General features: G+C 34.0%; 1 protein-coding gene and 2 long non-coding RNA genes across 15 annotated transcripts; 2 read left to right on the top strand and 1 right to left on the bottom strand.

Moving 5' to 3' along the window:
- The first annotated feature begins 2,009 nt into the window (after positions 1-2,009).
- LOC148932198 (uncharacterized) lies at positions 2,010-2,662 on the top strand. The gene is made up of 2 exons (XR_016135090.1): positions 2,010-2,137; positions 2,233-2,662. It is a non-coding gene; the product is annotated as an uncharacterized LOC148932198 (long non-coding RNA).
- A 3,561-nt stretch (positions 2,663-6,223) lies between these two features.
- On the top strand, positions 6,224-9,283 carry NAC057 (NAC domain containing protein 57). 2 transcript variants are annotated; one of them, XM_048100422.2, is made up of 3 exons: positions 6,224-6,457; positions 6,748-7,028; positions 8,690-9,283. In XM_048100422.2, the coding sequence occupies exons 1-3, from the start codon at positions 6,301-6,303 to the stop codon at positions 8,990-8,992; spliced, it is 741 nt and encodes a 246-aa protein (XP_047956379.1). In that variant the 5' UTR covers positions 6,224-6,300; the 3' UTR covers positions 8,993-9,283. The 2 variants fall into 2 exon arrangements, with proteins under 2 accessions (XP_047956379.1, XP_047956380.1); XM_048100423.2 differs by having other exon boundaries at positions 6,748-7,025.
- On the bottom strand, positions 8,720-13,961 carry LOC125202095 (uncharacterized). Of its 12 annotated transcripts, XR_007173035.2 has the most exons (8): positions 13,549-13,954; positions 12,598-12,900; positions 11,895-11,979; positions 11,525-11,597; positions 11,193-11,275; positions 9,671-9,712; positions 9,481-9,572; positions 8,720-8,856 (listed from the first exon to the last, which is right to left on the bottom strand). It is a non-coding gene; the product is annotated as an uncharacterized LOC125202095 (long non-coding RNA). The 12 variants fall into 12 exon arrangements; XR_016135826.1 differs by having other exon boundaries at positions 11,193-11,597; positions 13,549-13,961; XR_016135827.1 differs by having other exon boundaries at positions 11,193-11,600; positions 13,549-13,961.
- Between the last annotated feature and the right edge of the window lie 11,512 nt (positions 13,962-25,473).

Raw genomic sequence — 25,473 nt, forward strand, 5'->3', positions numbered from 1 at the left:
TTTTGACTTTCATATAATTTTACCAAAAAAATTCTATAATCGGATAATATAAATTTCATAGCTTTTCTAACAATTTTCACTCATTTTATATTGGGATATTAATATTAATATTTTGTGTGTAGGGTAGAGGGAAGAGAAAGAGATTGTATGTGGACCTATGTCTAGGCCTACTCTCTTGCCTTTCGTATATAGCACGATTAATAGGCATATACTACTAATTTATAAAATTAATCTCTCAACGCAAATTTATACTAGGTGCTTAACTAATTAATGCTGCGTATTATGTACACATTAATATATGTAATAACATTTGACTATGACATAAAATACGTAGTAATTTTTAAAATACACAATAAAGTTTGTAATATATCTTTAAAAATATAATAGTAGGATATATATGGTGATTCTCCATTTACCGACTAAGTTTTCCTTCATTGTTAATTAGAAATATAGGGTTCAATGCACCACCTTTATGAGTTGTGAAAATGGCCTATCTCGAAATGTTCAATCAAATGTTTAATGTTTCCACATCAAATTTGTGTTTGAAATTGATATATATTTTCCTCTTTGGTGGAGATCATTTTCATTGTGACATAAACACCAAAAGGCACTCTTGTAGTTTGCCATATTAGTCCAAATTGTGTGATTTATCTAATTAAAATCGAGCTCTTGTCATTTTCCATGTATTTGTGGTATCTCTTACGCCCACATACACCAAATTATGTTGTGATTCAGAATGTTCGTCACAATTGAAAGTGGACACCACCACTATTGAGTGTGACAATCGTTAGGAATAAATTTATTATGCCTCGATCATTTTAAATAATTTATTTTAATTATTTAAAGCATGTTACATACTTATATTGAAATAAAGGTAGCCTGTCAAAAAAAAAAAATGGGTGGGGGGTTACCAAAACAATTGAAAGAATAGGAAATTCTAATCACACTTACAATTTTATTTTATCATTTATTGTTAAATATTACTCCCTCCGTCCACGAAAATTCGTCCCGGTTTGACCGGGCACGAATTTTAAGAAATGTAATGGAAAGTGAGTTGAAAAAGTTAGTGGATTGTGGGTCCTACTTTTAAAGTATTAGTTTTATAATAAAATGTGAGTAGGAATGAGTTAGTGGAATATGAGGTCCACTACCAAAAATGGTAAAAGTGAAATGGGACAAATTTTGGGGGACGGACGGAAATGGAAAACTGGGACAAATTTTCGTGGACGGAGGGAGTAATAATATTTGAACTTCTTGTAAAAGTGTAGACCATTTACTGACATTTATTATTGGTGATAGATATAGAATGATAAAAATAATACGGAGTAGTGCATTTTAATCTATCATCCTATTTTAATAAGTTTATTGAACATATCGAGCAAGCTCAAATTAACATAATACTATGAAATATATTTGTTCGAAAGTTCATACAGAACAATAAATGTCCGAACATTGCCTAATTGATAAGAGTAAAATTTCGTTGTGCTTCTTCATCCCACAATAACAATAAATAATGCCCTAAACTTTATTTCTACTAGATTAAATTCAAAAAAATAAATTTTATCCGTTTAATGTATTTGTCATATTCTAATACCACAAAATAAATGCCCTTATCTATCTATCTATACATATATAAAGGGGGAGTTTTGGGGGTAGTTATGGAAATGCCATTTTAGTTGAAAAATTATACGATTAAATAAAAAACATTGAAATTAAATGTTAAAACGTGTGATTAGGAATTAAATTGAAGACAATGACCATTGGAATTAAATTTAATTTAATTCAATAAAATCTAACAATATGTGTAGCAGTTAAACTTCTACACACATTTGGTCCAGATTCAAAAAATTTCCATTGAGAACGGTTATAAATTTCTATGCCATTTACTACTAATTTATTGGAATCACTAAGAGTCATTAGAGAAGAATGTAAAAGGGATTAGAATTCCAAAAGCTATTAAATTTTCTATAAATACCAATTATGTTAGCAAATGTGTTATTGGAGAATAAAGAAAATGAACATTACGCCTGAGAAGATTGAGTTACCGGAAATAACATATGAAGCATGGAGGAGTTGCTAGAGAAGAAGCATGGAGGAGGTGCCACGAGGGTGAGAAAGAGAGGCTATCAATTTTTATGTAGGTCAATTTTATAATTATCTTAGTGGGCTTAATATAAATTAGCCCAATTTATTTAATTTAATTTACATTTGATAGTTTTGTTCTTACTATAGGAAAAAGCTTCACACCATGTTCCGATTCTTCACCTTGATCAATGAGGAATAAGAGGGAAACAAGAAGATATGAACTGTGTGTGTAGAAGGAAATCGCTGCCGCTGTAGGCGGCCATAGTGTTTTCGGCAACGGAAAATATAAATAGAAGAGAGAATGCGGCGATAGCAATACAAAGAGAAGGAACACCGGAAAAATAGAGAAGATAGAGACTGGAGGCTATTTATGGTGGTCCTCTTATTTATTGGAATAGTGTCATGATTTCAGGATTTAATTCGAATAAGATCATTTTAAAATAATTAATGAATTTTACTAACTACAAGAAATGTTGGGTAATTTAAAGGGATAGATTTTAGGTGTATTTTCCATAGATTTATAACATTTCAAATTGATTTATTCTGTAATACCGTTTAAAAAAATTATTTTACATAACTCGCCCGGTATCTAATAGAGATAAATCATTTACATCTATTCTTATAATTATGGATTAATTGTACTCCACGTATGTTGCCCTATATTTCAAACTGATAAATCAATATATAGGAATATATCCCAGCATCGAGCCACTCTTAATTTAACTCGAATCTATAGTATACTTTTGTAGATAAATATTAGTTGTACATTATTTTTTTCAACAAGATCTTCAAACCACTCTAATTGAGCTCAAAATTTTGGAATATGTTTTCCAAATTTCATGGGTGATTCCTCTATTATTTAATTGTTTATTATGATAATTTTTTATCTCCTATGATTTAATATTGCAATATTATAGTTTAAGATTAATTGTTTCATAGTAATATTTATTATTGATCCATATTTTGATATTTCCTCCATACATGAAAAACAAGGCACATTTGCCATTTTGGTTGTCCACAAAATGCCATTATGATTAATTTAAATGCATATTATAACTTTTAATCACAATTAAGTTTACAAAGAAATGGAAGCCGATGGGGTTGCAACAAAGAAATAAAAAGCCAAAAGACTCAACCATCCCATACACTATAATAGTTGGTGGATTTGGATGAATGCAACCAAGATTTTTTTTTTACCATTCATATAACTCTATTGTAAAACATTTCTTGATATGAGCATATAAATAGATTTACAGCCAAGATAGATTCAGGTAAAAAAAACATCTACTATCAGTAAGGATTATCAAGTAAGCTGCCCAATGTAAGATATCAAATACATATCTAAAACCTCCAAAATATATTAAGTGATCAACAACGTAAAATTGAACGGGGATGGAGGGAGAATTTTATTGATATTTGGATTATTTGTTGGTCATGATGAGTGAAGTATATTTTAAAGTTAAGGGTTTAGGATTTAGGTTTCAAGGTTTGGGTTTTTAGTGTATAAGGTCACTATATTGCAATGAAATGAAGCTCGACTAGGAGTGCAATCTTAAATTATAGCTTTTGATAAACAATATCTTAAATCTCATTAGGAGAATTGGTGATTATACATTCTTTAGGTTTCTTTGTTTTGTGTGATGTAAATTTGCTTTATTTTTTAGTCTCACGGTCAGAGTCATTTTTCCATTTTACAAAAATAATGTACAGTATTTTTTTCCACGTATTTATATTTTAGCTGAATCCCAACATGATCACGATTAAATGTCAACACATATTTGTGTTGGCTTTTTAATAAACTGTGTTGACATTTAAATATCAATGTCAACATAATGTATTAAAATATCAACTTAAGTTTATGTTGACATTTCAGTATCATCGTGTTGACATTTTTAATAGATTGCATTGATGAGTTAGCAAGTTAGCAATTTAAGAAAAATATGCAACGGATCACACCCATGTGATCATATTTATTAAAAATATAGAAATGTACATAGATTTTTTTTTCAAACTTGCGATATCCATATTTTTTTTTTCTGTATTTATGTATAATTGTCAATATTATCATTATATAATAAAATTTTCTTATCTCAAATTTGTGACACAAATTATTATAAACTCATCATTTGTATATCACAACTTTATTTTTATAAAATTCACTACTTTAATCAAATGTATTATTTATATTTATTATTAAATACATTACTATATCCGTCCCCCAAATTTTGACACAGTTTACCATTTCAGTTCGTCCCTGAAAATTTGACACACTTCACTTTTACCATTTTTGGTAGTGGACCTCATATTCTACTAACTCATTTCTACTCACATTTTATTATAAAACTAATATTTTAAAAGTAGGACCCATATACCACCAACTTTTTCAACTCACTTTCCATTACATTTCTTAAAATCCGTGTCGGGTCAAAGTGTATCAAAATTTGGGGGACGGAGGTAGTATAATTTAAGACCCCATATAATTTTATTATTTCAAAAAAAAAAATCATATTTGAAGAGAATAAAGTGGACCGTGCATAGCACGGGTGTGATACTAGTAGATTATAACATGCCAATTGTGTAAATGTATAACCATATGGAATGAACAAAAAACATGCATGTTCTAATTAGCTAAAGAAATTCAATTGCATTTATACATACTAACATGAATTGAGAAATGGTACATGGACCCAAAAAAATTTGTGACACTAATTAGCCCAGTTAATTACATATAATTAATACTACTAATAATATGACCCCCAACATTCATGCCCTACATGGATATTAAATTGAGGGCCCAAATCCACGAAAAAAATCTACCAAGCCAACCTTCTAAACCAAGATTCATTAAAGTATCTCAAGCTACTAATTATTAGACCATGTGAAGATTTATTAATTAGTATATGCAATTTATTGATTTAATAATTTGCCATTTGGGTACACAAGCCAGGACAGTACACAATTATTATCCTATAAATGTTCTTAAATGTTTCACTATTATTATGACAAATTGACAATTCAAGACAACACATTTCTCAAAAGTGTATTTGTTTCTCTTATAAAAGCACACATTTGATATATTTTATTACAAAAATGCGGTTCAGTGATCTTATTTATTATCCAACATGGCTCGTCAATTCGATACATTCATATATACACATATGAGTTTATAAAAACATAATGTTATTTCAAGCGTTTTTTGTTTGATCATATATATATGTATACATATAGTTTGATTTTTATATAATAATAAAATTTATTGTCATTTTAAATGTATAAATTACATAAAAGTTAAAGCTTCATTTTATTATTTATTTTAAATTATAGAGAAAATGAATAAATGAGCGTTAATTTTTAATTAATCTCTAGAACTAATGGTACTAATAACAATTTCTTAAATACTAAAATCAAAATAAATAGTACTCCACATAAAATACTAACTATAATGAAGACTAAACGTGAACGATGTTAGCAGATAGTACGCACATTAAAATAATAAAATATATACTATAAATAGCTATAATGAAGACTAAACGAGAACAATGCTAGCGGATAGTACGCACATTAAATAATAAAATATATACTCCTACAACATAACATTTCTCATATGACATTCATTTGCTATAATAATAGAAGATGAAACATAGTATTCCAAAGTAGGCCTAATATTGAAGCAACTCATATATTATAATAATAGTAGTATACTAAACCACATTATACTCCATAGAAGATGAAACATACATCTCTCTCTCTCTCTCTCTTTGATATACTAAATGTGAAGTACTACTAGAAAAGCATGAAGCCAAATCAAAAGTTGTATGATCCAACACCATGAGCAACCTGGACCATGTCATATTGTCATGATATCTTGCTTTAAACCCTTCTTTCACGAGGGAAAGCCTTGGGCCCAGTGTCACTCACTTTCTCTCTACATATAAAATACAATATCACAAAAGGGCTCACTGAAAACAAGACAACAAACGTTGCTATTACAACATTTTTTATTTTTATAATTTTAATTAGCATGGGAGAACGGGCTTCCATGAAACGCTTCTTAGAATCTACTAAAGCGAAAAAGCGCCAAATCACTCAAAGACAAGATACTTTGAATCCACTTATATATATCACACCATCAACATTTAAGTCTTGGAGGAAGCGGTGGCTGAGACACGGAGGCGGAGAATCCACGTTCATCGAATCAACCATCGACTCATCATCATGGCCCCGGTCGGGTTGCCTCCAGGTTTCAGGTTCCATCCCACCGACGAAGAGCTTGTGAATTACTACCTCAAGAGGAAAATCCAGGGCCAGGAAATCGAGCTCGACATCATACCTGAGGTGGATCTTTACAAGTGTGAGCCCTGGGAGCTTGCAGGTATGTATAACGACCCAACTCGTACAATAAGATTATATTATAATTTCAAAAACATAGTTATAAAATCTACTATATATATTATCTTAACTTGTCATGTCAAGAAAAAATGTGCATGTTAGATCACATTTTATTAATATTATATTACATATATTACTCTATAATAAACAGTGTGGTTGGTAGGCAGATAACTCATAATCGAGGAGTTATCTGACCTAAAATGTGTTTATTTAATCATGGTTTGTTTTATCTATCTTCTCTATCAAACTGTTACGTCTCGCGTTTCATTTCAGAGAAATCTTTCTTGCCAAGCCGGGACCCCGAGTGGTACTTCTTCGGCCCTAGGGACAGGAAGTACCCTAACGGGTTCAGAACGAACCGGGCGACCCGGGCGGGCTACTGGAAGTCGACCGGGAAGGACAGGAGGGTGTCAAGCCAGAACCGGGCGGTCGGGATGAAGAAGACGCTGGTTTACTACAGAGGGAGGGCCCCACAAGGGATAAGGACTGATTGGGTGATGCATGAGTATAGACTCGATGACAAGGAGTGGGAGGATGTTTCTGGAATCCAGGTAGCTCGTATGGTTATACTGATTTTATTATGGATTATATTTTTCATAAAAAAAATTATGCTATTTTGAGATATTGTGATCATGAATAGTACTTACTAGTTATTGTGTGTGTGTGTGTGTGTGTTATGATAGTGATAAAGGGTCAAGTGTCTTTGTGTTTCTTTTTCTTTTCTTTATGTTTTGCCAAAGATAATTGTGTATAGTTGATGCATAGGGAGGTGTCATCATTTGACTCTGAAAGCACTAATTTCGAGGGTTATTTTGGTGCAAAAAGCATTTATCTCTCCATTTTTTTTGTTTTTTTCAATCGTGATCTCTTTTTAAACTCCTGCTAAAGGATGGATAAAAAAGCAAAGATAGGTTGAGCTTTAACATGTGCACTCAAGTATTCATGTAGAGAGAGAATTTGGAGAGAGAAAATGAAGAGAAATATCACAATAGTGTGTGTTGAACGTGAGTTGCATGGCATGCATGGAAGAGAGTTGCTTGTGTGACAAATAATCATCCATCTTTGTAGTTTCAATTTTGATGAATTAAATAAGATCTAGTTGTGTTGTCTAGTTAGATGAATTTGAGTGATATTTATCATAGAATTAGTTTTGACTTGTGAATCTTGAGTAACAAACACCCTAATAATATGATTATGACATGATCATTAATAAATTTCAATATAGTAGTATAATCTAAGGCCAGCCAAAAAGAAAAGGAAATTTGCTGACATGTTATTCTTTTCTTGCACAGGTCTTAGATCTCTTGAGTGACAAAGTCTAGCTTCACTTTGTCTTTCAATAATGAGACAAAAGTGCAATTCTTGAATTCGAATCACATTTCACCAATCATCACCCCTTCATTATATACACTATAAGTAATTTTTTATTTCCTCCTGTCACCTTATTTTTTTATAGCAATATACAATCCCAATCTTGAATCCCAGATTCTTTCCACAAAATCAAATCATTTTCTATTGTTTTTATATTATACGCCAAAATCCAAAAGTAGCATCCCTTCACTTTCATTTTTGTAAGAAGGTGTCGGCCTCTTTTCACTTTATTCCCTCAATAAGCCACATACATATAGTAGTATATATTATACTAATGTATATAGGAATTAATTATTGTACACACTTTTTTATTGCAAGAACGTGCTATAATAGTGTATGTGAAATTCATATAGTATATTATATTATGCAAAGTAAGAACAATACAATTCATATTAGTTCAGTGCAATTGTTTCCATATTCTACCTTTAAGAACATTTTTATTTGAACATTTCTCTATATATAATATTTATGTAATGTATATGGAGAAAGAGAAAGAGATCTCTTTCAAAAGACTGCCTGTTTAAAGTTGATAGCTGATAAAATGCACCTATGATCGCTTCATTTCTATAGGATGATGTGGAAGAAAGAACAGAAAGATTTCTTTGAACTTGCAACAATTAGATTGCTTTTTTTCCCATAATTTCTGCTTCTTTTATCACTTTAATTTGACAGTGTATCTCACTAAATCCAGCAGCCCCTATTATTGACTTAAAAAAACATCCATGACCCTCCCTTTTGTTGTCATCAGATCATTCATGTTCAAACTTTTCCCTCCCCTCATAACCTAAACATGAATTCAAGAATCTAGTTGTCTTCCAATCTAATCTCTTTTTTGGTTTCACAGGACTCCTACGCTTTATGTCGTGTGTTCAAGAAAAACGGGCTGTGCTCGGAGGTAGAGGAGCTAGGGCAGTCGAGTAGCATACCGTTGCTGGAACATTACATGCAGGGGGTCTCCAACGAGCACGAGACAATGTCGCCCGACTTCCCCTTGGCGTCATCCTCAATCGTCTGTATAGAGGAAGAGGACAAAGACGACAAAGATGAGTCATGGATGCAGTTCATTACAGATGATGTGTGGTGTTCGTCTAGTGCTACATATGGTGGCGAAGAATGGGTTTCACAAACTAATGGCACAAGGAATTAACGAAGGGGATTCGTTAATAATATCAAACCTTAAATTGAATCGTCTGATTTATATTTTTTTTTCCACCAAAATCTTCATGATTAAAAAAAAGATTTCAAGTTTCATCATGTGCATTACTCTGATCATCTCTAATTGTACTTAGAAATATTTTTTCCCTTCATTTCTTTTTTGGGTGGTGTATTATTCTCTGTACAACAGGCTATCTTGTGGCCATAGGGATTTGGTTTTCCCCATTTTACTAAGGTTTCCTCATTGGGTTTCACTAGTGTAATAAAAGGCTTATTTTCTACAGAGCAGTCGTAGGTAGTTAGTCGTTCCTCCAGTTTTTCTCAGACACAAATTCGTCACTCCTATTGCAAAAATATTATGTTCAAATTCCGCTGACCAAAAGGTCCTAAGCTACTGAAAAAACTCTTTAACGAAAATGGCATTTATACATGTGATCTAATCTAGGTAGGGGTCCATATATAAAAATACTACAACTTCACCTGTCGATTTTCATTCGAGCAGAGATTCGGTCACGCTAATCACATATAAAAGGTCTAAATCTTCAGTGCATATGGTTGAACATTTTACAGACCTGACAACAATGGAACATAGATAAGTTTGAAAAAGAGTATCAATTCGTACTTACTTACCATAGATTGGAATTCAAATTCAATTCAAGAGAAAATGTACCTTTCTTATCCGAGCATGATAGTAGATGTAAAGGGATTTCTTCTGCAATAATTGTAAGTAGGTGGAGCTAAGTAACATAAATATATAAAGTTAGTACAGACATGAACAGGTATAATAATGGCATGACAAAACTAGAAAAATTGTTGACCTGAGTTGAAATTTATATCTATAAGAACTGATGTTTTGTTATGAGTTAGAGTTCAAGATGGTATAGTAAAACAAAAGTCATACGAAATTATTTGATTAAATAGGGAACCCCCTCCCCTATTATTTTTACTCCATGTTTGGACAGAAAGCTTCATTTGGATCATAATAGCCAATTTCAGCCTAGTTGAGGGGGAGATCCTAGATTAAGTTGTTATGAGAAACCTTCCGTCTATGAAATCTGGCATTATCCATCACGAACCATCTGGCATTCTGGTATCCACCATCTCCATATTTCTGCTTAAAATTATATAATAGGCCAAAGCTTGAGTTCTATGGCTTACATTCTCCCAAGAATATTAGTTTGGAAAGCAGAAAATCGCCTGTGATATGGGTGTACTGTCCTCATCACCAACACTCCACTCCTTCTAGGCTAATTTTCAATCGGGAGTCATTCTCAAGTTCAAGAACTATGTATACAACAGCTCCAGTTCCTCTAAAGATAGTGAGCAATAATTGCAAGCTGGAAATTACTCTTTGTTTAAGGAAAAATCACCTTCAAACTAATATGTATAGCAAGCTACGTTTAGCACTGTCTCCCAACCCTAATATAACAACTCGGAATCATGCAATCCAATAAAACATTGACTTGCAGTACATGCAAAACTATAGCAATGGGTTCCCATATCACCATATTCCATCAAAGAATACCCATGGATACACTTTGTTTTAGTTTGCATAGTTAATCAGATATGTGTATTAACACTTAAATTTGACTTCGATAAAACTAGGTTAGAGATGTTCTTGTATGCGTTCAAGCAGTTCTTTCTCATTCAAGAGATAAATATTAGGCATTTGGAAATGTAGTATGCATAAGTTTGATTCTTCCGAATTAATTGAATAGGCCAACTACTCATCATTAAAACTTCTGCCAGGTTGTCTTAAATCCATATGAATTGATCCTTAAATCCATATGAATTGATCCTTAAATTTTAGATAAAGGTCAAACAGTTCATGACTTCAACGAATATGTTATAATTCAATCTTTCTACCATATTATCTACATCTTAGTTCCAGAGAAACACAAAAGAGCTCCATAACCAGAAAGATATTATGATTCAGTCTACTGAAGTTGTAACTTTTACATTTCTTTCTCTCTTGAAAATATAGACATTAATAGACTAAGCGTGCAATGATAAATAGTTAGTGGTAGGCCCAAAATATTTTTCTGCTTTTGTCCTTGTGTGTGTTTGTGTTGTGTGGGGATGACTACATAATACGACTCTTGCAGATGTAAAAAGGCAAGGTGATATGGAAAAGAAGTAAATGGAAGAGATATAGCTAGTCAATTAGAGAGTTCAAGTCAGTAACAACTGACCTCAGGTTCATTTTGAGGCTTTTAAAAGCTAAATATTTCCCAAGTTCACTCCATAGCTCATGGATGAAATCCGCATTGACAGCCTAAGGATAACGATCCATAAAATGTATGTAATGATATATCAGGATGAAATACCAAACATTCACTTGAAATATTAGCAAAACTTTTCAAAAGCCAAAGGTGTATATTTATCTGGAATATTGAAAGTTAACTTGTTATACAGCACAGATAGATGAAGTTGTTTATCAACCTCCTACTAACAGGAGCTTAAATCACATAGGGGCCGAATTCAGCATACCCAAATGCAGTAAAAGATCATCAAATTTACCAACCGATTTCCAAAAGCACCGCCACCAAGAGTTAGTTCATACGACAGCTCGAGAACCTCTATCTTTTTCTGTTTACCTGCTAAGATTGACATGCCTAGACTTAGTACTGAGCCAAGTTCTAATGAGAGCAACTGAAATCATATCAACCTTAAGCAAAGAGGTAAAGGGGGAAAAAAAATAAGAGGAAGGTGTGCAGAACAGAGCCTGAGTGATGTCTTGTGAGTACTAATATCAATACGAAACCGAATAGTTTTCAGCAGTTTTCAAATGCCAAATTTGACAGAATAGAGATTTTCTACTTGAAACATGCACCCTCCAACAATATAGTTAAGTTATAAAAACTCAAGTAACCGTAAAAGGTGAGGGCACCTACAATGGATAGATTCATTCTGTACTTGGTGAAAGCTGACATGACATTGTAGCGTGACTCACCATTTGAGAAATGAATATTTGGTCAGCTAGAGGAGAAAGAAAATATCTCAAAAAGGCATAATGGTGAAACATGCACCCTCCAACAAAATAGTCAAAATTATAAATCTAAATCTAAAGTAACCGTAAAAGGTGATGGCACCTACAATGAGATATATTCACTCTGTACTTGGTGAAAGTTGACATGACATTGCTCAGCGTGACTCACCATTTGAGAAATGAATACTAATATTTCGTAAGCTAGAGGAGAAATAAAAATCTCAGAAAACCATAATGCACTGCAGTGGTTATGCAAACAGATGAGAGAGAGAGAACGAAAAGCCAAACTCTGGCCCTTAGTGTAACCTAAAGGCTTGTAATAACTAACTAGTAACCACCCCTCGAATAAAATATCATGTTGAGCGGTGGGAATAAACATCTTTCGGAACCATGACCAATCCTTCAATTACTCAGGGAGAGGTGTTCATATTTCAATTCACAACCAACAACATGTGCATCATAATGATAGTTACAAGTTAAAATCCAATTAGATTTTCAAATAATGCTTTTCACTTCTGATCCAATAGTTCATTCATTTTTGTAAACATTTTAGGAATCTAATAATCTATATGCAAGTTGCAATTTAAAAAGTGTTAGGCACAACTGACCTGCTGAAACAAGGAGGTATTTAATGTAACATCAAATTCAAGATTCAAATCCTTATATCCACTGCTAAATGCATTACTATTCGGAAAGCGCCACCTCCACAGATAACCATCCTCACTCTCCGGAATTCAGCAATGGCACCATTGAAATCACTGTTACCGTCCCCACACAAGAGTTTCTCCTTGAAATAATCATAATCTAGCTCCACTCCTGTCCCTGTCCATCACTTTAGGTACATTCCCATTAGTTGATGTCCCCGAACCCAACATCCCGAGGCAGTCTTGTGATGATGCAGGACTACAAGCCTATACAACCAATCAAAAAAACACAATTACCAGAAATGTAGAAACATTGAATGGCTCTAAATAGAAAATGCATTATTGAAGTTGGTTTTGCATCCCTTTTCTTCTTTAAATGGTGGGAATCTAATCATAGTCCCACTATGCACTAGCTTACCACATTAGATCAAGACCAAAGGTGTACCAAACGTATCACCAAATTTCAAGAATTGTTTAATTTCACATCCAAAAGCAACCAATGAGCAAAACCCACTAAAAAGTTTTTATTGATCCACAATCCGTATCACAAAAACCACAATCATCACCCCTACATCAATAAATAATAATCTACTTGTCCATTTTCTACTGAATAAGTGCCTTTGTTTTTGTATAAATACATGAACTTCCACAATACTTTTTCTAATCCAAATACACGAACTCAGTGTTCTTCTGTTTTTTCCTGGACGAGAAATTCAAATTCGGATCAAATTATGATTGATCTTACACGTGACATACTACTATCTATGTAGTCCCGTGATATCAAATCAACACTATCATATATCAATTTCATTCGGAGGCAGATCATCAGCTCAACAATATTACAAACACCTTATGCGCATGAATTAAACAAGCAATTTCCTAACTGATATGCGTGTGAATTGAAAATCTCGGAACCTGATAGGAGAGCAGACGGTGTCGTTTAATGCAGCGCCGCCAATGCATCGTCGATTAATGCAGCGCCGCCATTGTAGCATTTGCTGCTCATCACTGTATATGTAGTCTCGTTTCAGAATTTTGTATAAATCATAAAATCAATGTCATTTTCGATTTTTTTTTAAAAAAAAATTAATTTTGATTAATATTTGTTTCAGAGTGTAAACGATTTTATACATCACATTATCAAATTCAATCTTATTTTTCCCATTTTGATCTTCCATAAAAATTAGTGGGTTATGATATTTTTGTTACATCTTGGACATGATACACATATATACACTTATGAATAATTTTGTTTACACAACAGAGAAATGATTTTAGTCATACTAAAACATTGAGTAAAAACTTAAATCATTGCAATCATGTTTTAAGCTGTTTATCCAATGATTCTCCATTGAAACATCAAACAAAAATAGTGCACGAGCATAAATATTCGATAATGAGCTGCAATTATAGTGTGTCGATGCAATTATTGTGTCTCACGGTTAATTCAAATTATTGTGTCATTTTATTTTATTATTTTTGCGTAACACAATCGTCTTTTTTATTTGTTGAATTCCTAACACTTTTAAATCCTAAACTATAGATATACTTCATTAAAAATTACGAAAATATTTGATTAAATCAAATTATGTAGTAGTACTAATTTATATCGACTAACATAGAGGTCCCCACGGTTCAAGAACCACCGGTTTCCAGTTCGGAATCGGCGGTTCAGATTCGAAAAAATTGCGAACCTGAACCGGCCCGCCATAGCTTCCGGCGATTCCGGTTCTTGAACCGGACAACCCGGTTCAACGCACGGTTCAAGACCGGCGGTTTCCAGCCGATTTCGAGCGGTTCCGGGGCCGGTTCCGGTTTTAGACTGCTGGTTCACTATTTTGATTTTTTTTACTTTTTTTTCAAATTTATTCATTTATAGTACTAATTACAAATTACACCTTGTCATCTTGTACTATTGAATAAATAAAACGAGAATGACAATTAACAAATGGAGTAGAAGTGGACATTGGAATTTTATTGATACAAATTTGAACGATATGTCGATATTACAAATACAAATGTTGAAAATTTAAATGTACAAGTACAAGTTACAATTTATCTATGGACTTATTAGTTATATACAAATTGAAATTACAAAAGACTTGAAGACTTAAACAATAATAATTAATAAATTAATGATGAATGTAAATATACATGATTATATAACTATTTAAATAAAAAAACTTAAAGTAAAGAACAATAAATGTAAATAGATAGTATATATATATATACATATATACTTCTAGTCGGCGAAGGAGATGTTTCTAGATAACTAAATTGAGGATACTTTTAGCAATTCAACCTTAATTGTTGAGTTTAATTCAACCATCAACAATCATAACAATCATGGTAGAATTGTCAAAAGTCTCCCGGGTTTAGTCTTATAGAGAAGTCTTCTTCACCGATTAGAGTATATACAAATACAATTATACAATTGTATTTGAATATTTTAAAGTTGAAACAATTGAAAAAAAAAAAAGAAATAAAGGAAAAGGACTTGAGCCCAACTTAAATTTAAAATTTAAGTTGGGTTGCCTACGTATCCTTAATGCTCAATTACATTATGGAATCAAAGTCCACGTAGTTGTCTTACCTTACTTACCTATTCGGCAACGGTTGACCTCCCACTCCACCTCATTCTTGTTGTTGTTGTTCTTTTTCTTCGTCGGGGTAGTAGTCTTGGTCGGTTTGTACTTGGGTGTTCCAATCTAACTCTTGGTCTCTAATGTCAGCCGAACACCAATCGTCAAGTAACATGGTGGCTTTCATATTATGGCCGGATAGTCTACTTCTTCTATCATCCAAGACGTTGCCTCCAATACTAAAAGCGGACTTGACGGCGACAGTGGAAGCCAGAATTGAAAAAATCTCTTTGGCCATTGATGCAAGTATGGGAAAATCTTTCTCATGTGTTCCCCACCAATCGAGGACGTCGATTTGATTGGGAGCGGGACCTTCATCTTCATTCAAAGAAAAGCGTGAGTCAAAATATAAATCTAACTCACTTACCGTCCTTGCCGACGAACTGCCGCTGGTGGTGTAACCGTATAGGTCGGCCAATTGGGATTGTGCGTCGAAGTCATCAACTTGAAAGAACCCAAAACTCTGTGGTTGTTGAGGGGTAGGTCGTTGTCTCACTTGGTGGGTACTGTTGTACTTGGCTTCGTATTCGGTAAAGAGAGTTCGCAACTCAAACTCAAATGCATGGTTGATGACGGAGAGATTGGGGAGGTTTATTTGGAATGTTCCAGACAAATTTATGTTGTAGTTCTCATTGGTGAGCCATTTGTCAATCATATAATATAAAACACACATCAACTCAGGATTTGAGGCAAAAATTTTCATAACCGTCTTAAAACCAAGTGATATATACATGCAATGCTCTAAAACACGAACAGATGTGCAATAATAAACACTCGATAACTCCACAGTCGCATTTTTGAAACCTCTGAACAATTTAAACAAACTCATGCTTTGATTCCAACATGCTTGCGATAGATATAAATCAGGAACGGGATAAGTCCTAAAAAAGTCAATCAAAAAATCTATATGCTCCAAAGTAGAGTTCAAACAATCATATGTGGAGTTCCATCTAGTAGACACGTCAATTGAAAAATTTGTGTACCATATTTTCTTTTGATGACAATATTCCTTCCAAGCCTTACCAATCTGAGGCTTCCAATGGATCAAATTTACGGCAGTTCTAATAGGATCAACATGCTTTTGCCACAAAGAAAGAACATCTCGTACACATAAATTTAAAATATGACAAATTCATCTTTGATAGAAAATACTTACCATTTATAATCGGGGCACAAGCCGCAATTAAGTCGGCAATACTTGCAGTGTTAGCGGTTGCATTATTAAAACCAACAGAAAAGACCTTATTGCACAATTTATATTCATTCAAAACTTGAATAATTAAAGCAGCAATTGCGGTGTGGTGTGTGGTGTAGGAAATTATCTAAAACCAATCAAACGCTTGTGCAACGTCCAACTATTGTCCAAAAAATGACACGTAATGCCCATATAAGAATTTCATTGATAAGCATCAGTCCACACATAAGAGCAAATGTTTACTTTGTGACCCAAGGTGGACAAAATACGTGTTACTGTTTATTAAAAAATTGTTTGTTGTTAGATCTTTGATGTGAAGTTGTGGGTATTCTTTTAGCAGTTACATTAAAAAGCGGTTTTCATAGTGACTTCATATTTTTTGTCATCAAAAAAATTGAAAGGCAAATGCTTCATTGCAGCCCATCTAACCATAGCATCTTGAGCGACTTTATGATCATATTTAAAAAGAGGCGTACATGTTGTTTGTTTCAGACACACCGATTGGGAAGTTTAGTTGGGTTTGGGATTTGGCAGTCCCATATTCGATCGGATGCTTTGCCTTTAAATGACGACGGAGAGTACTATAGCCCCCACCGGGACTAAAGGGGTAGAATTTTTCGCAATAGTTACAATATGCGGTAAATTCACTGGTCTCTTCTTGAGAGTTTGGATCGTTAGGGTTTGGAACTACTACCGGGACTTTTTTATAATGTTTAACAAAAATATCCGATTTCAACGCCTTCTTATTCTTACTCTTACCCCACCCGGTTTGAGTCTGAGGAGGAGGAGGAGGAAGAACTACTTCATCATTTTCACCAACTAGTACGGCACTCGTCGGAGGATATTGTTCAGATCTTCCACCTCCAGTTCCACCATCGTTGTCGTCGGATGATAAATTCACGCCGCCATAAGAGTGATAAGACTCGTAACCTTCGCCACCGGAATGGCTAAGTAGTATGGCACTCCTATGATCTTCTTCGGCCTACAAATATTATATACAAACGGTATAATTAATGTATAGTACCAAAAACAAGAATATATTTATATATTATATATAGTTGTGAATTTAAAAAGAATTTGTAAAATTAATATTCGAACAACTTACTTGCAAACGCAAAGCGGTTTGTCAGGAAACCTCATCCATAACCTCATGATGAGTAGGGCGCTTTGATTTCCGACGACCACTTTGATCTTGGTCTTGGGCAATTCCCTTGCCCCGATCACCACCACGACGAGATGAAGACATTTTATAAATTGAAAAGTAGAGAGTATACTAGTATACTAACTAGAGTAGTGAGGGACGTATATGATATTATGATAGACAATTGAAGTAAATTATAAGAACAATTTGCACAAATATTATAGTAAACAACTTGAGCAAATTAGAGAGAATGGAGATAGAGATGAGAGAATTTGTGAGATTGAGAAGACAAATCCTTGTTAACACAAGAATGGGGTGAGTAGAAGTGAAGGGGAGAGGGGGTATTTATAGGAGAAAAAATCAGATTTAATTAAATAAAAAAAATTGAATTTGAAATCGGTCGGTTTACGACCGGAACCGCCGGTTTTGTGACCATTTTCTGCAGGATAGGCCTGCACCTATACGCCTGCCACCTGAAAAAGGCGCCTGAACTCTGAAAAAGCCACTGGAACCGGTGGTTTCCGACGAAAACCTCCGGCTTTTGTCCCGGTTTCTGACCGGTTCCTGCACCCCTATACCCTACCCTATACCCTACTGGAACAACCAAACCGCCGGTTTTGAACCGCCGGTTACGATTCGTCGTGTTTTGAAGACCTGAACCAGCCCGTCGGAACCGGCGAACCTTGTCCCGGTTCCAGTTCATGGTTCCGAACAGCCAGTGACGATTCTGGGCCGATTCAGTTTGGGGACCTCTAGACTAACATATTTGACTCGGCTCGCGGGTGTCACTGTGATTTTTATTTTCATTTTTGAATTTGAAATTCATGATTTAAAAGATCTATTAGTACCACATTTTTAGTATTGCTACCAATAATTTTCCAAAGTACATATTAGCCTATTTTTTTACAATTTTTGTTCGTGTAATTAATTTTATATAATTGTTACACATATATTTATAATTACATGGAGTAGTACTCCATATAAGAGGCAAAATTAATAATGTACATTTCGATAATGCATAATACAAGAGTTCACAGTTTTTATTGGAATCAACAACCACATTAATATAATAATAATATAATAATAATAATAATAATAATAATAATAATAATAATAAATTAAAAGCCAACACTAATAATAAATCACAGACCCATTTTAAACAAAGGTAACATTCTTTTTAGTCCGCGAATTTTGCCTAGTTCTTAAACTTGTAAATATCTTTTGAAATCCGTCAACTTTGACTTAATATCATTTAAGCTACTAACTTTTTTATTATTTTGATTTTTTTGGGGACAAAAATACTCTCAAGACCATGAAGAACAATTTAGTCTATTTTTTCTCTCTTCTTCATTGAAATATTTAATTTTTCTGTATTTCTTCTTACCTCTTCAACAACCTAACTAATCTCAAAACTCTTGACATATATTTCGGGGAGTTTAACGCCGATTTCTAAACTTAAATCCTTGAACTACTTCGATATTTCGATCAATCCTTTTACAGGTAATTTTGCGGTTGATATTTCGCTGTTAGTTAGTCTGAGATTCTTGAACATCTCGTTAATAACATCTCGGATTTTCTGAACTCAAAATACGTCCATCAATTCAACAATTCATCTTTCAACCACGTCGGCAATCTCACCACCACCGTCCCCGACTTGCATATAAAACCCACTCGACGTCTTCACCGCCGCACAACTTGAAAATTCAAAAAATTAAAGAGTGGAAAATTAAATATTTTAATGAAGAGGATAAAATAAATAGACAAAATTGCTTTTCATGGGCTTAAGGATATTTATGATAAAAAAAAATTATAAAAGTAGCTCAAATTACATTAGGTCGAAGTTGACGGACTTCAAAAGATATTTTCAAAATTTACAGATAAAATATGATAGTTTGACAAAATTCGCAGACAAAAAAAATGTCCGTCTTTCAACAATATAGTACTAAAACGATGTAGAATGAGAATTGTGAGTTGCCCTAAATTTATACTCCCTTTTTATCAGCGTCCTAATTCTTGCCCCACACTTTCTTTTCTTTTTAGGAATATCAATCGAGTATGTTCGTCGAATTTAGATTAATCTTACTTAATTTGTAAGCTAATTAATCTATAATCAAAATTCACATCTAACCCTTAAGATTTAATGAATTATTAGGGTTACTCTACAAACTTCGAATAAATCCTAAAAAAATGTTGTAGTGTAATTTTTTAACCTAAATGCCCAACATGTTGTGGGCTCAATTGATTAGTCACATTTTGTAAAATTTCATAATATAGTTTCCTCGAGAAAGAATCATATGCATCCATATTCCTTTTGGTCATATAGTCACTCTTTTGTCCAAAAAATACTAGAGTGCTACCACATATCAATACAAAGAAACTTCTAGAGAAAATAAAAAATGAAAAAACCAATAGACTCCAAAATGAAAGGAACAAATCCACAAAATCCATTAATAGATTTGGTGTTTCCAATTATTACCCTCATCGATACAATATCGATACAACCGGTAAAGAAATAATTATATTGCTATTGTTTATTATTCGTGAATAGTGATATTATAGTTTTTATTTAGTGACTACATAGTTGTATAGTGAAAACGACATTTTATAATAATACTCCAATGGCAATATGCCTTTGATGATTTCTTATAAATAAATATTGTAAAATACAATTTAATTGGTAAGATGTTTTTTATTAGTTAATAAGTCTGTCTTATTGTGGATGTATAGACTATAGTTGTCTCTCAAGATAAAAGGTAAATAATTATTGTAATTTATGGCTATTTAATACTGCTAGACGACTGTTTAAATAATCAATTAATATTCATTTAAAGATAAACAATAAAACGATCTACTGTATATTATGTATGTACGGTTAATCAATATATATTATTGCAAAATTCAGTAATAAAAAGTTTACCAAGCATAATACAATTCATGCATTTTAACTGTTAAAGTGTTCGTCTATATTAATCAATTCACTATTGAGCATTTTAAACTAGTTAGATGTACCATTCATAATTTATTCAATATGTGTAATTATTACTTCAAAATTATTTTTGTTAGCATCTGACTATATATTCATTTTGCAATCATTCATTTGATTGTATTAGTATGTAATTATATGATAGTGATACGAATATTATATTAGAGCACTCCCAATGGTTTGGGGATAAACTCCCTTATTTCTCCCTAACTCCTGCCACATCAGCGCCATATCAGCACCAAAATTTATCCCCAGTTTTTAGCCAACTTTTAGCCAACCTCTGCAATGGTTTCTCCCTTATTTCTCCCTTATTTCTCCCTAACTCAACATTTCATTTTTACATCATCACTAATTTAATTGTTTTATTTTTATATATAATAAAGCTAGCTTATTTAATTTATAAGATAAAACAAATAATAGTAATAAAGTTCGTTGTATTAAACACGGGTACACATTACAACGAAGAAAATTAAAAAAAAAAAAGTACACGAATGGAAAAAAAAAATCAAAAAAAAAAATTCAAAGAAAAAAAAATTCAAGGGCGGTGGGCGCGGTTTCTATTTGCCCACAATTCTTCGATGATATCGTGTTGTAGTGCTTGATGGGCCTCCTTCTGGTGTATATCCATGAACGCCTGGAACCGTTCATGTTCGTTGTGCGGTACACCCTGGCGGGCGGACTCGGTTGAGACACCGTGACTCGATGATGCAACACTTGGGTCGTTGGTGACGTCGAGGACGCCTTCGTGTTCATCATCGATGATCATGTTATGCATGATGATGCACGCATACATGATATCGGCAATATCCCCCTGGTAGAAAAAGCGCGTCGGGCCCTTTACCAGTGCAAATCGCGATTGGAGCACCCCAAATGCCCTCTCCACATCCTTGCGCGCAGACTCTTGCGCTCGGGCAAAATACCTTCTTCTATCTCCGAGTGGGCATCTGATCGTCTTCAGAAACACGGGCCATTGCGGATAGATGCCGTCAGCCAGGTAGTACCCCATGTTATCCACATTGCCATTGGCCGTGAATTCGATGGAGGGGCCTAACCCGTTGATCCGCTCGTTGAAAAGGGGCGAGGAATTGAGAACATTTAGGTCGTTGTTCGACCCGGCTATACCAAAATAAGCATGCCAAATCCAAAGCCGTTGGTCGGCAACGGCTTCAAGAATGATGGTGGGATGCGTACCTTTGTAGCCGGTAGTGAACTGGCCTCGCCACGCGGTTGGGCAGTTTTTCCACTGCCAGTGCATACAATCGATGCTACCGAGCATCCCCGGAAAGCCGTGGGTCCTCCAGTGCCAATCCAGTAGGAACTGGCAGTCAGCTGCGTCCGGCGAGCGAAGGTAGTGCTCCCCAAATATCTCTCGCACGCCCTGACAGAAATTCTTCAGGCACTCGTTGCCAGTCGTCTCGCCGCATTGCAGATACTCATCGAACATGTCGGCGGACCCTCCGTATGCCAACTGCCGGATGGCAACAGTGCATTTCTGTAGGGGCGATAGTCCGGGCTTCCCTGCTGCGTCTCGCTGGAGCCGGAACTCGGGGTAACGCGCGGACAACGCATTAACAATGCGCAGGAAGAGGGAGCGGCGCATTCTGAACCGGCGACGAAATACATCTGCCGGATAACGTGGTTCCTCCGCGAAATAATCGGCGAACAGCCGATCGTGCGCACCAGTGTGGTTGCGAGGGATGTATCGGCGCCGCCGGCGGATTAGCCGTTGGGGGGGTGGCTGCTGCATTCGAGCGATCTCGCTTTGTATGTAGCGGGAGATATAGTTGTTGATTGGGTTGTTGGCGAAACCCGCTACATCCCATCCGGTGGGAGCGGGAGGTACCTCTTCTTCGGAAGAAGAATGTGATATTTCCTCGTCGGACTGAGCACGAGACGATGAATCAGAACTCATTTAATAAAGATGGAGAGAAAAAAGATTGAAAATTTGTGTGAATGAAGTTTGTGGGTGATGAATGGAGGAAGAGGATGAAATATTTATAGGGGTGGAAATTAGAATATGACCGTTGAGGAAAAAATAAAAAATAAAAAATTGATCATCGCCGAAAAATCGCCGAACAGCTCCCCACAGTGGCCGGCGATGATCCGGCGATAACCCGGCGTTAAAACGCCGCTTGGCGTAAAATCGGTAGGAATTTCGCCGAAAAATCGCCGAACTCCTCCCAATGGCCGGCGATAAGTCGGCGATATCCGGCGAAAAATAGCCGGATTTTCGCCGTCGCCATTGGGAGTGCACGAGGAAGAGTTATTTTCATATTTGATTTGATATGATATCTATTTTTAGCCCTATATATTGTGAAGTAGTATCTCATAAAAAACTAGTAAATAAAGAAATAAAATTATTATTTTCCTAAATGCTCTCTTAAATATATTTGGTAAACTATATATCACCCAACGTTATTTCTCCCACTCTGTCGCGGTTCTTTCTCCCTCTCTCTGTAATTCACGTGTGTTTTCGAATGTTATTTGTATGATTGTATCAATATATTTACGCTACTATCAAATAATTGACACGAGCAATCCAATAGTTGTAGGTGATAACTATGATATTCTACTGGATGCGACATAAATAAACAAAGTACTACTAATATTGGATATCTATGCATATTTGCGAAGGGCTATATTACTAGTTGATCATGAATAAATCTAATATACTTAATTCTTAATTGGTTGAAAGATTTATTGAATCCAACCTTCAATTATCCCAATCAAATTTCCAAACAATACTATAACACACTATATCGGTATAAAAAGAATCCGATGTGCAGCGTATTGATCCAGTAATAGAGTGGTTAACTAACTTTATTAACTTAAATGAAATTTTATATTAAAAGAGTTCACACGAGTTGAAAAGCCACACAGATTTATAGCAATGTACATACAACTTATACTAGAATATTGATGGTCGAATTTTTGCGCTAGATATTTTAAAGCAAAAATTAGACATTTGAATATATCTGAACTACTATCCCAAATTGAGATATTTTTAATAAAACGCTAAAACTGGAAAATAAAATTAATTGCATATTTCGACATTTAGTTATTTACGATTGTTCTTCAATAACGTCATCAACACCTTTATATGCCATCACCAACCCATACCAAAATTGGAATGTAGTGCGGAATCTGCGGTGCAGTTTGATTCCAACACACTATTGTGGGTTTTAGGCGGTATTGAATGATTTGAAATTTGAATGAAATGCTAGCGCGACAATTGCTAATAATAAGTTATTATATGATTTGAGATTTGAAGTTTAAAAATAAGCCACATAGATTTGTCATAATTTACATTTAGTTTACACCAAAATATTGATGGTCAGATTTATTTGCTAGATACTATAATGTAAAAATTATACCGCTGGATACGCCTGTACACCTACCCCGAGGTTGAGATATTTTAATAGAGTGCTAAAACAAGAAAATAAAATTAATTACATGTTTTGAAATTTACTTATTTATTATTATTATTCAATGACGTCATAAACCCCTTTACAGGCTATCGCCAACGCATACCAATATTGGAATGGAGTGCGGAATCAGCGGTGCGGTTTGATTCCAACTCATTATTGTGGGTTTAGGCGGTGTTGTATAATTTGAAATTTGAAATTTGAATGAAATGTTAGCATGACACTTGCTAAAAATAAGTAATAGTATGATTTGGGATTTGAAGTTTAAAAATAAGCCGAACAGATTTGCCATAATTTATATTCAGTTTACACCTAATTATTGATGATCGAATTTATTTGCTAGATACTATAATGTAAAAATTATACCGTTGGATACGTCTGTACACCTACCCCGAGGTTGAGATATTTTAATAGAATGTTAAAACAAGAAAATAAAATTAATTACATGCTTTGAAATTTACTTCTTTACTATTATTATTCAATGACGTCATAAACACCTTTACAGGCCATCGCCAGCGCATACCAAAAGTGGAATGAAGTGCGAAATCAACGGTGCGGTTCAATTCCAGCGCATTACTGTGGGTTTAGACGGTATTGTATAATTTGAAATTTGAATAAAATGTTAGCATGACAGTTCATATTTGTCATAATGTACATTCAATTTACACCAAAACATTGATGGTTGGATCTTTTTGCTAGATATTTTATAGCAAAAGTTATGGATACGTTTTTATAACACAACTATCTTGAAGTTGAGATATTTGTAATAAAATTTACTTGTTTATTATTCTTCAATAATGTCATAAACAAATTTACAGCCATTGCTAGCGCATACTAAAATTGGACTATACAGCAAAATTGGCGATGCAATTCGGTTCTAGCATGTTAACGGAAATTTTAGACGACATTGCATAATTTGAAATTTGAATGAAATACTAGCACAGCACGACCACTTTTAAAAGTAAGTTACATGATTAGAAGTTTTAAATCTGGCTGGTTGGTTTTAAGCCTAAGCAAATTGAAACTAAGACTATGTTTATCAGCAACCACCCAACCCAACCCAACCAGCCACTTTTTCAATATTTAATTTATTTCTATCTCCTCCACATCATCTTCCACATCATCAATATTTATCCAACCCAACCACCCACATTTTCATGGTTTATCAATGACCACCCCAACCACCCAACCACACTATTATATATTTATTTTTATATTATTTTTTAATAATATTATTAATACATGAAATACTTATTATTGTAAATTTATAGAAAAACGTAATAAATGACAAACTAAAAATTATAAAAACAAACAAAAAAAAATATACATTACAATAATTGAAATATAAAATTTAAAATACATAATTGGTGCTCATACATAAGATGAAAACTAGACATTCAATTGCAATTGCCGAATTTTGCCCATATATGCTCAACCAAATCGTCTCGCAGAGC

The sequence above is a fragment of the Salvia hispanica genome, chromosome 2 (assembly GCF_029641045.1).
Source record: "Salvia hispanica isolate PSC_SH4W2 chromosome 2, Shi_PSC_v1, whole genome shotgun sequence".
NCBI classification, from domain to species: Eukaryota; Viridiplantae; Streptophyta; class Magnoliopsida; order Lamiales; family Lamiaceae; genus Salvia; species Salvia hispanica.

Coding starts and splice junctions, on each gene's coding strand:
- NAC057 (XM_048100422.2), top strand. CDS start 6,301: ATGGCCCCGGTCGGGTTGCCTCCAGGTTTCAGGTTCCATCCCACCGAC. Junction 6,458..6,747: donor TGAGCCCTGGGAGCTTGCAG/GTATGTATAACG, acceptor GTTTCATTTCAG/AGAAATCTTTCTTGCCAAGC. Junction 7,029..8,689: donor ATGTTTCTGGAATCCAGGTA/GCTCGTATGGTT, acceptor TTGGTTTCACAG/GACTCCTACGCTTTATGTCG.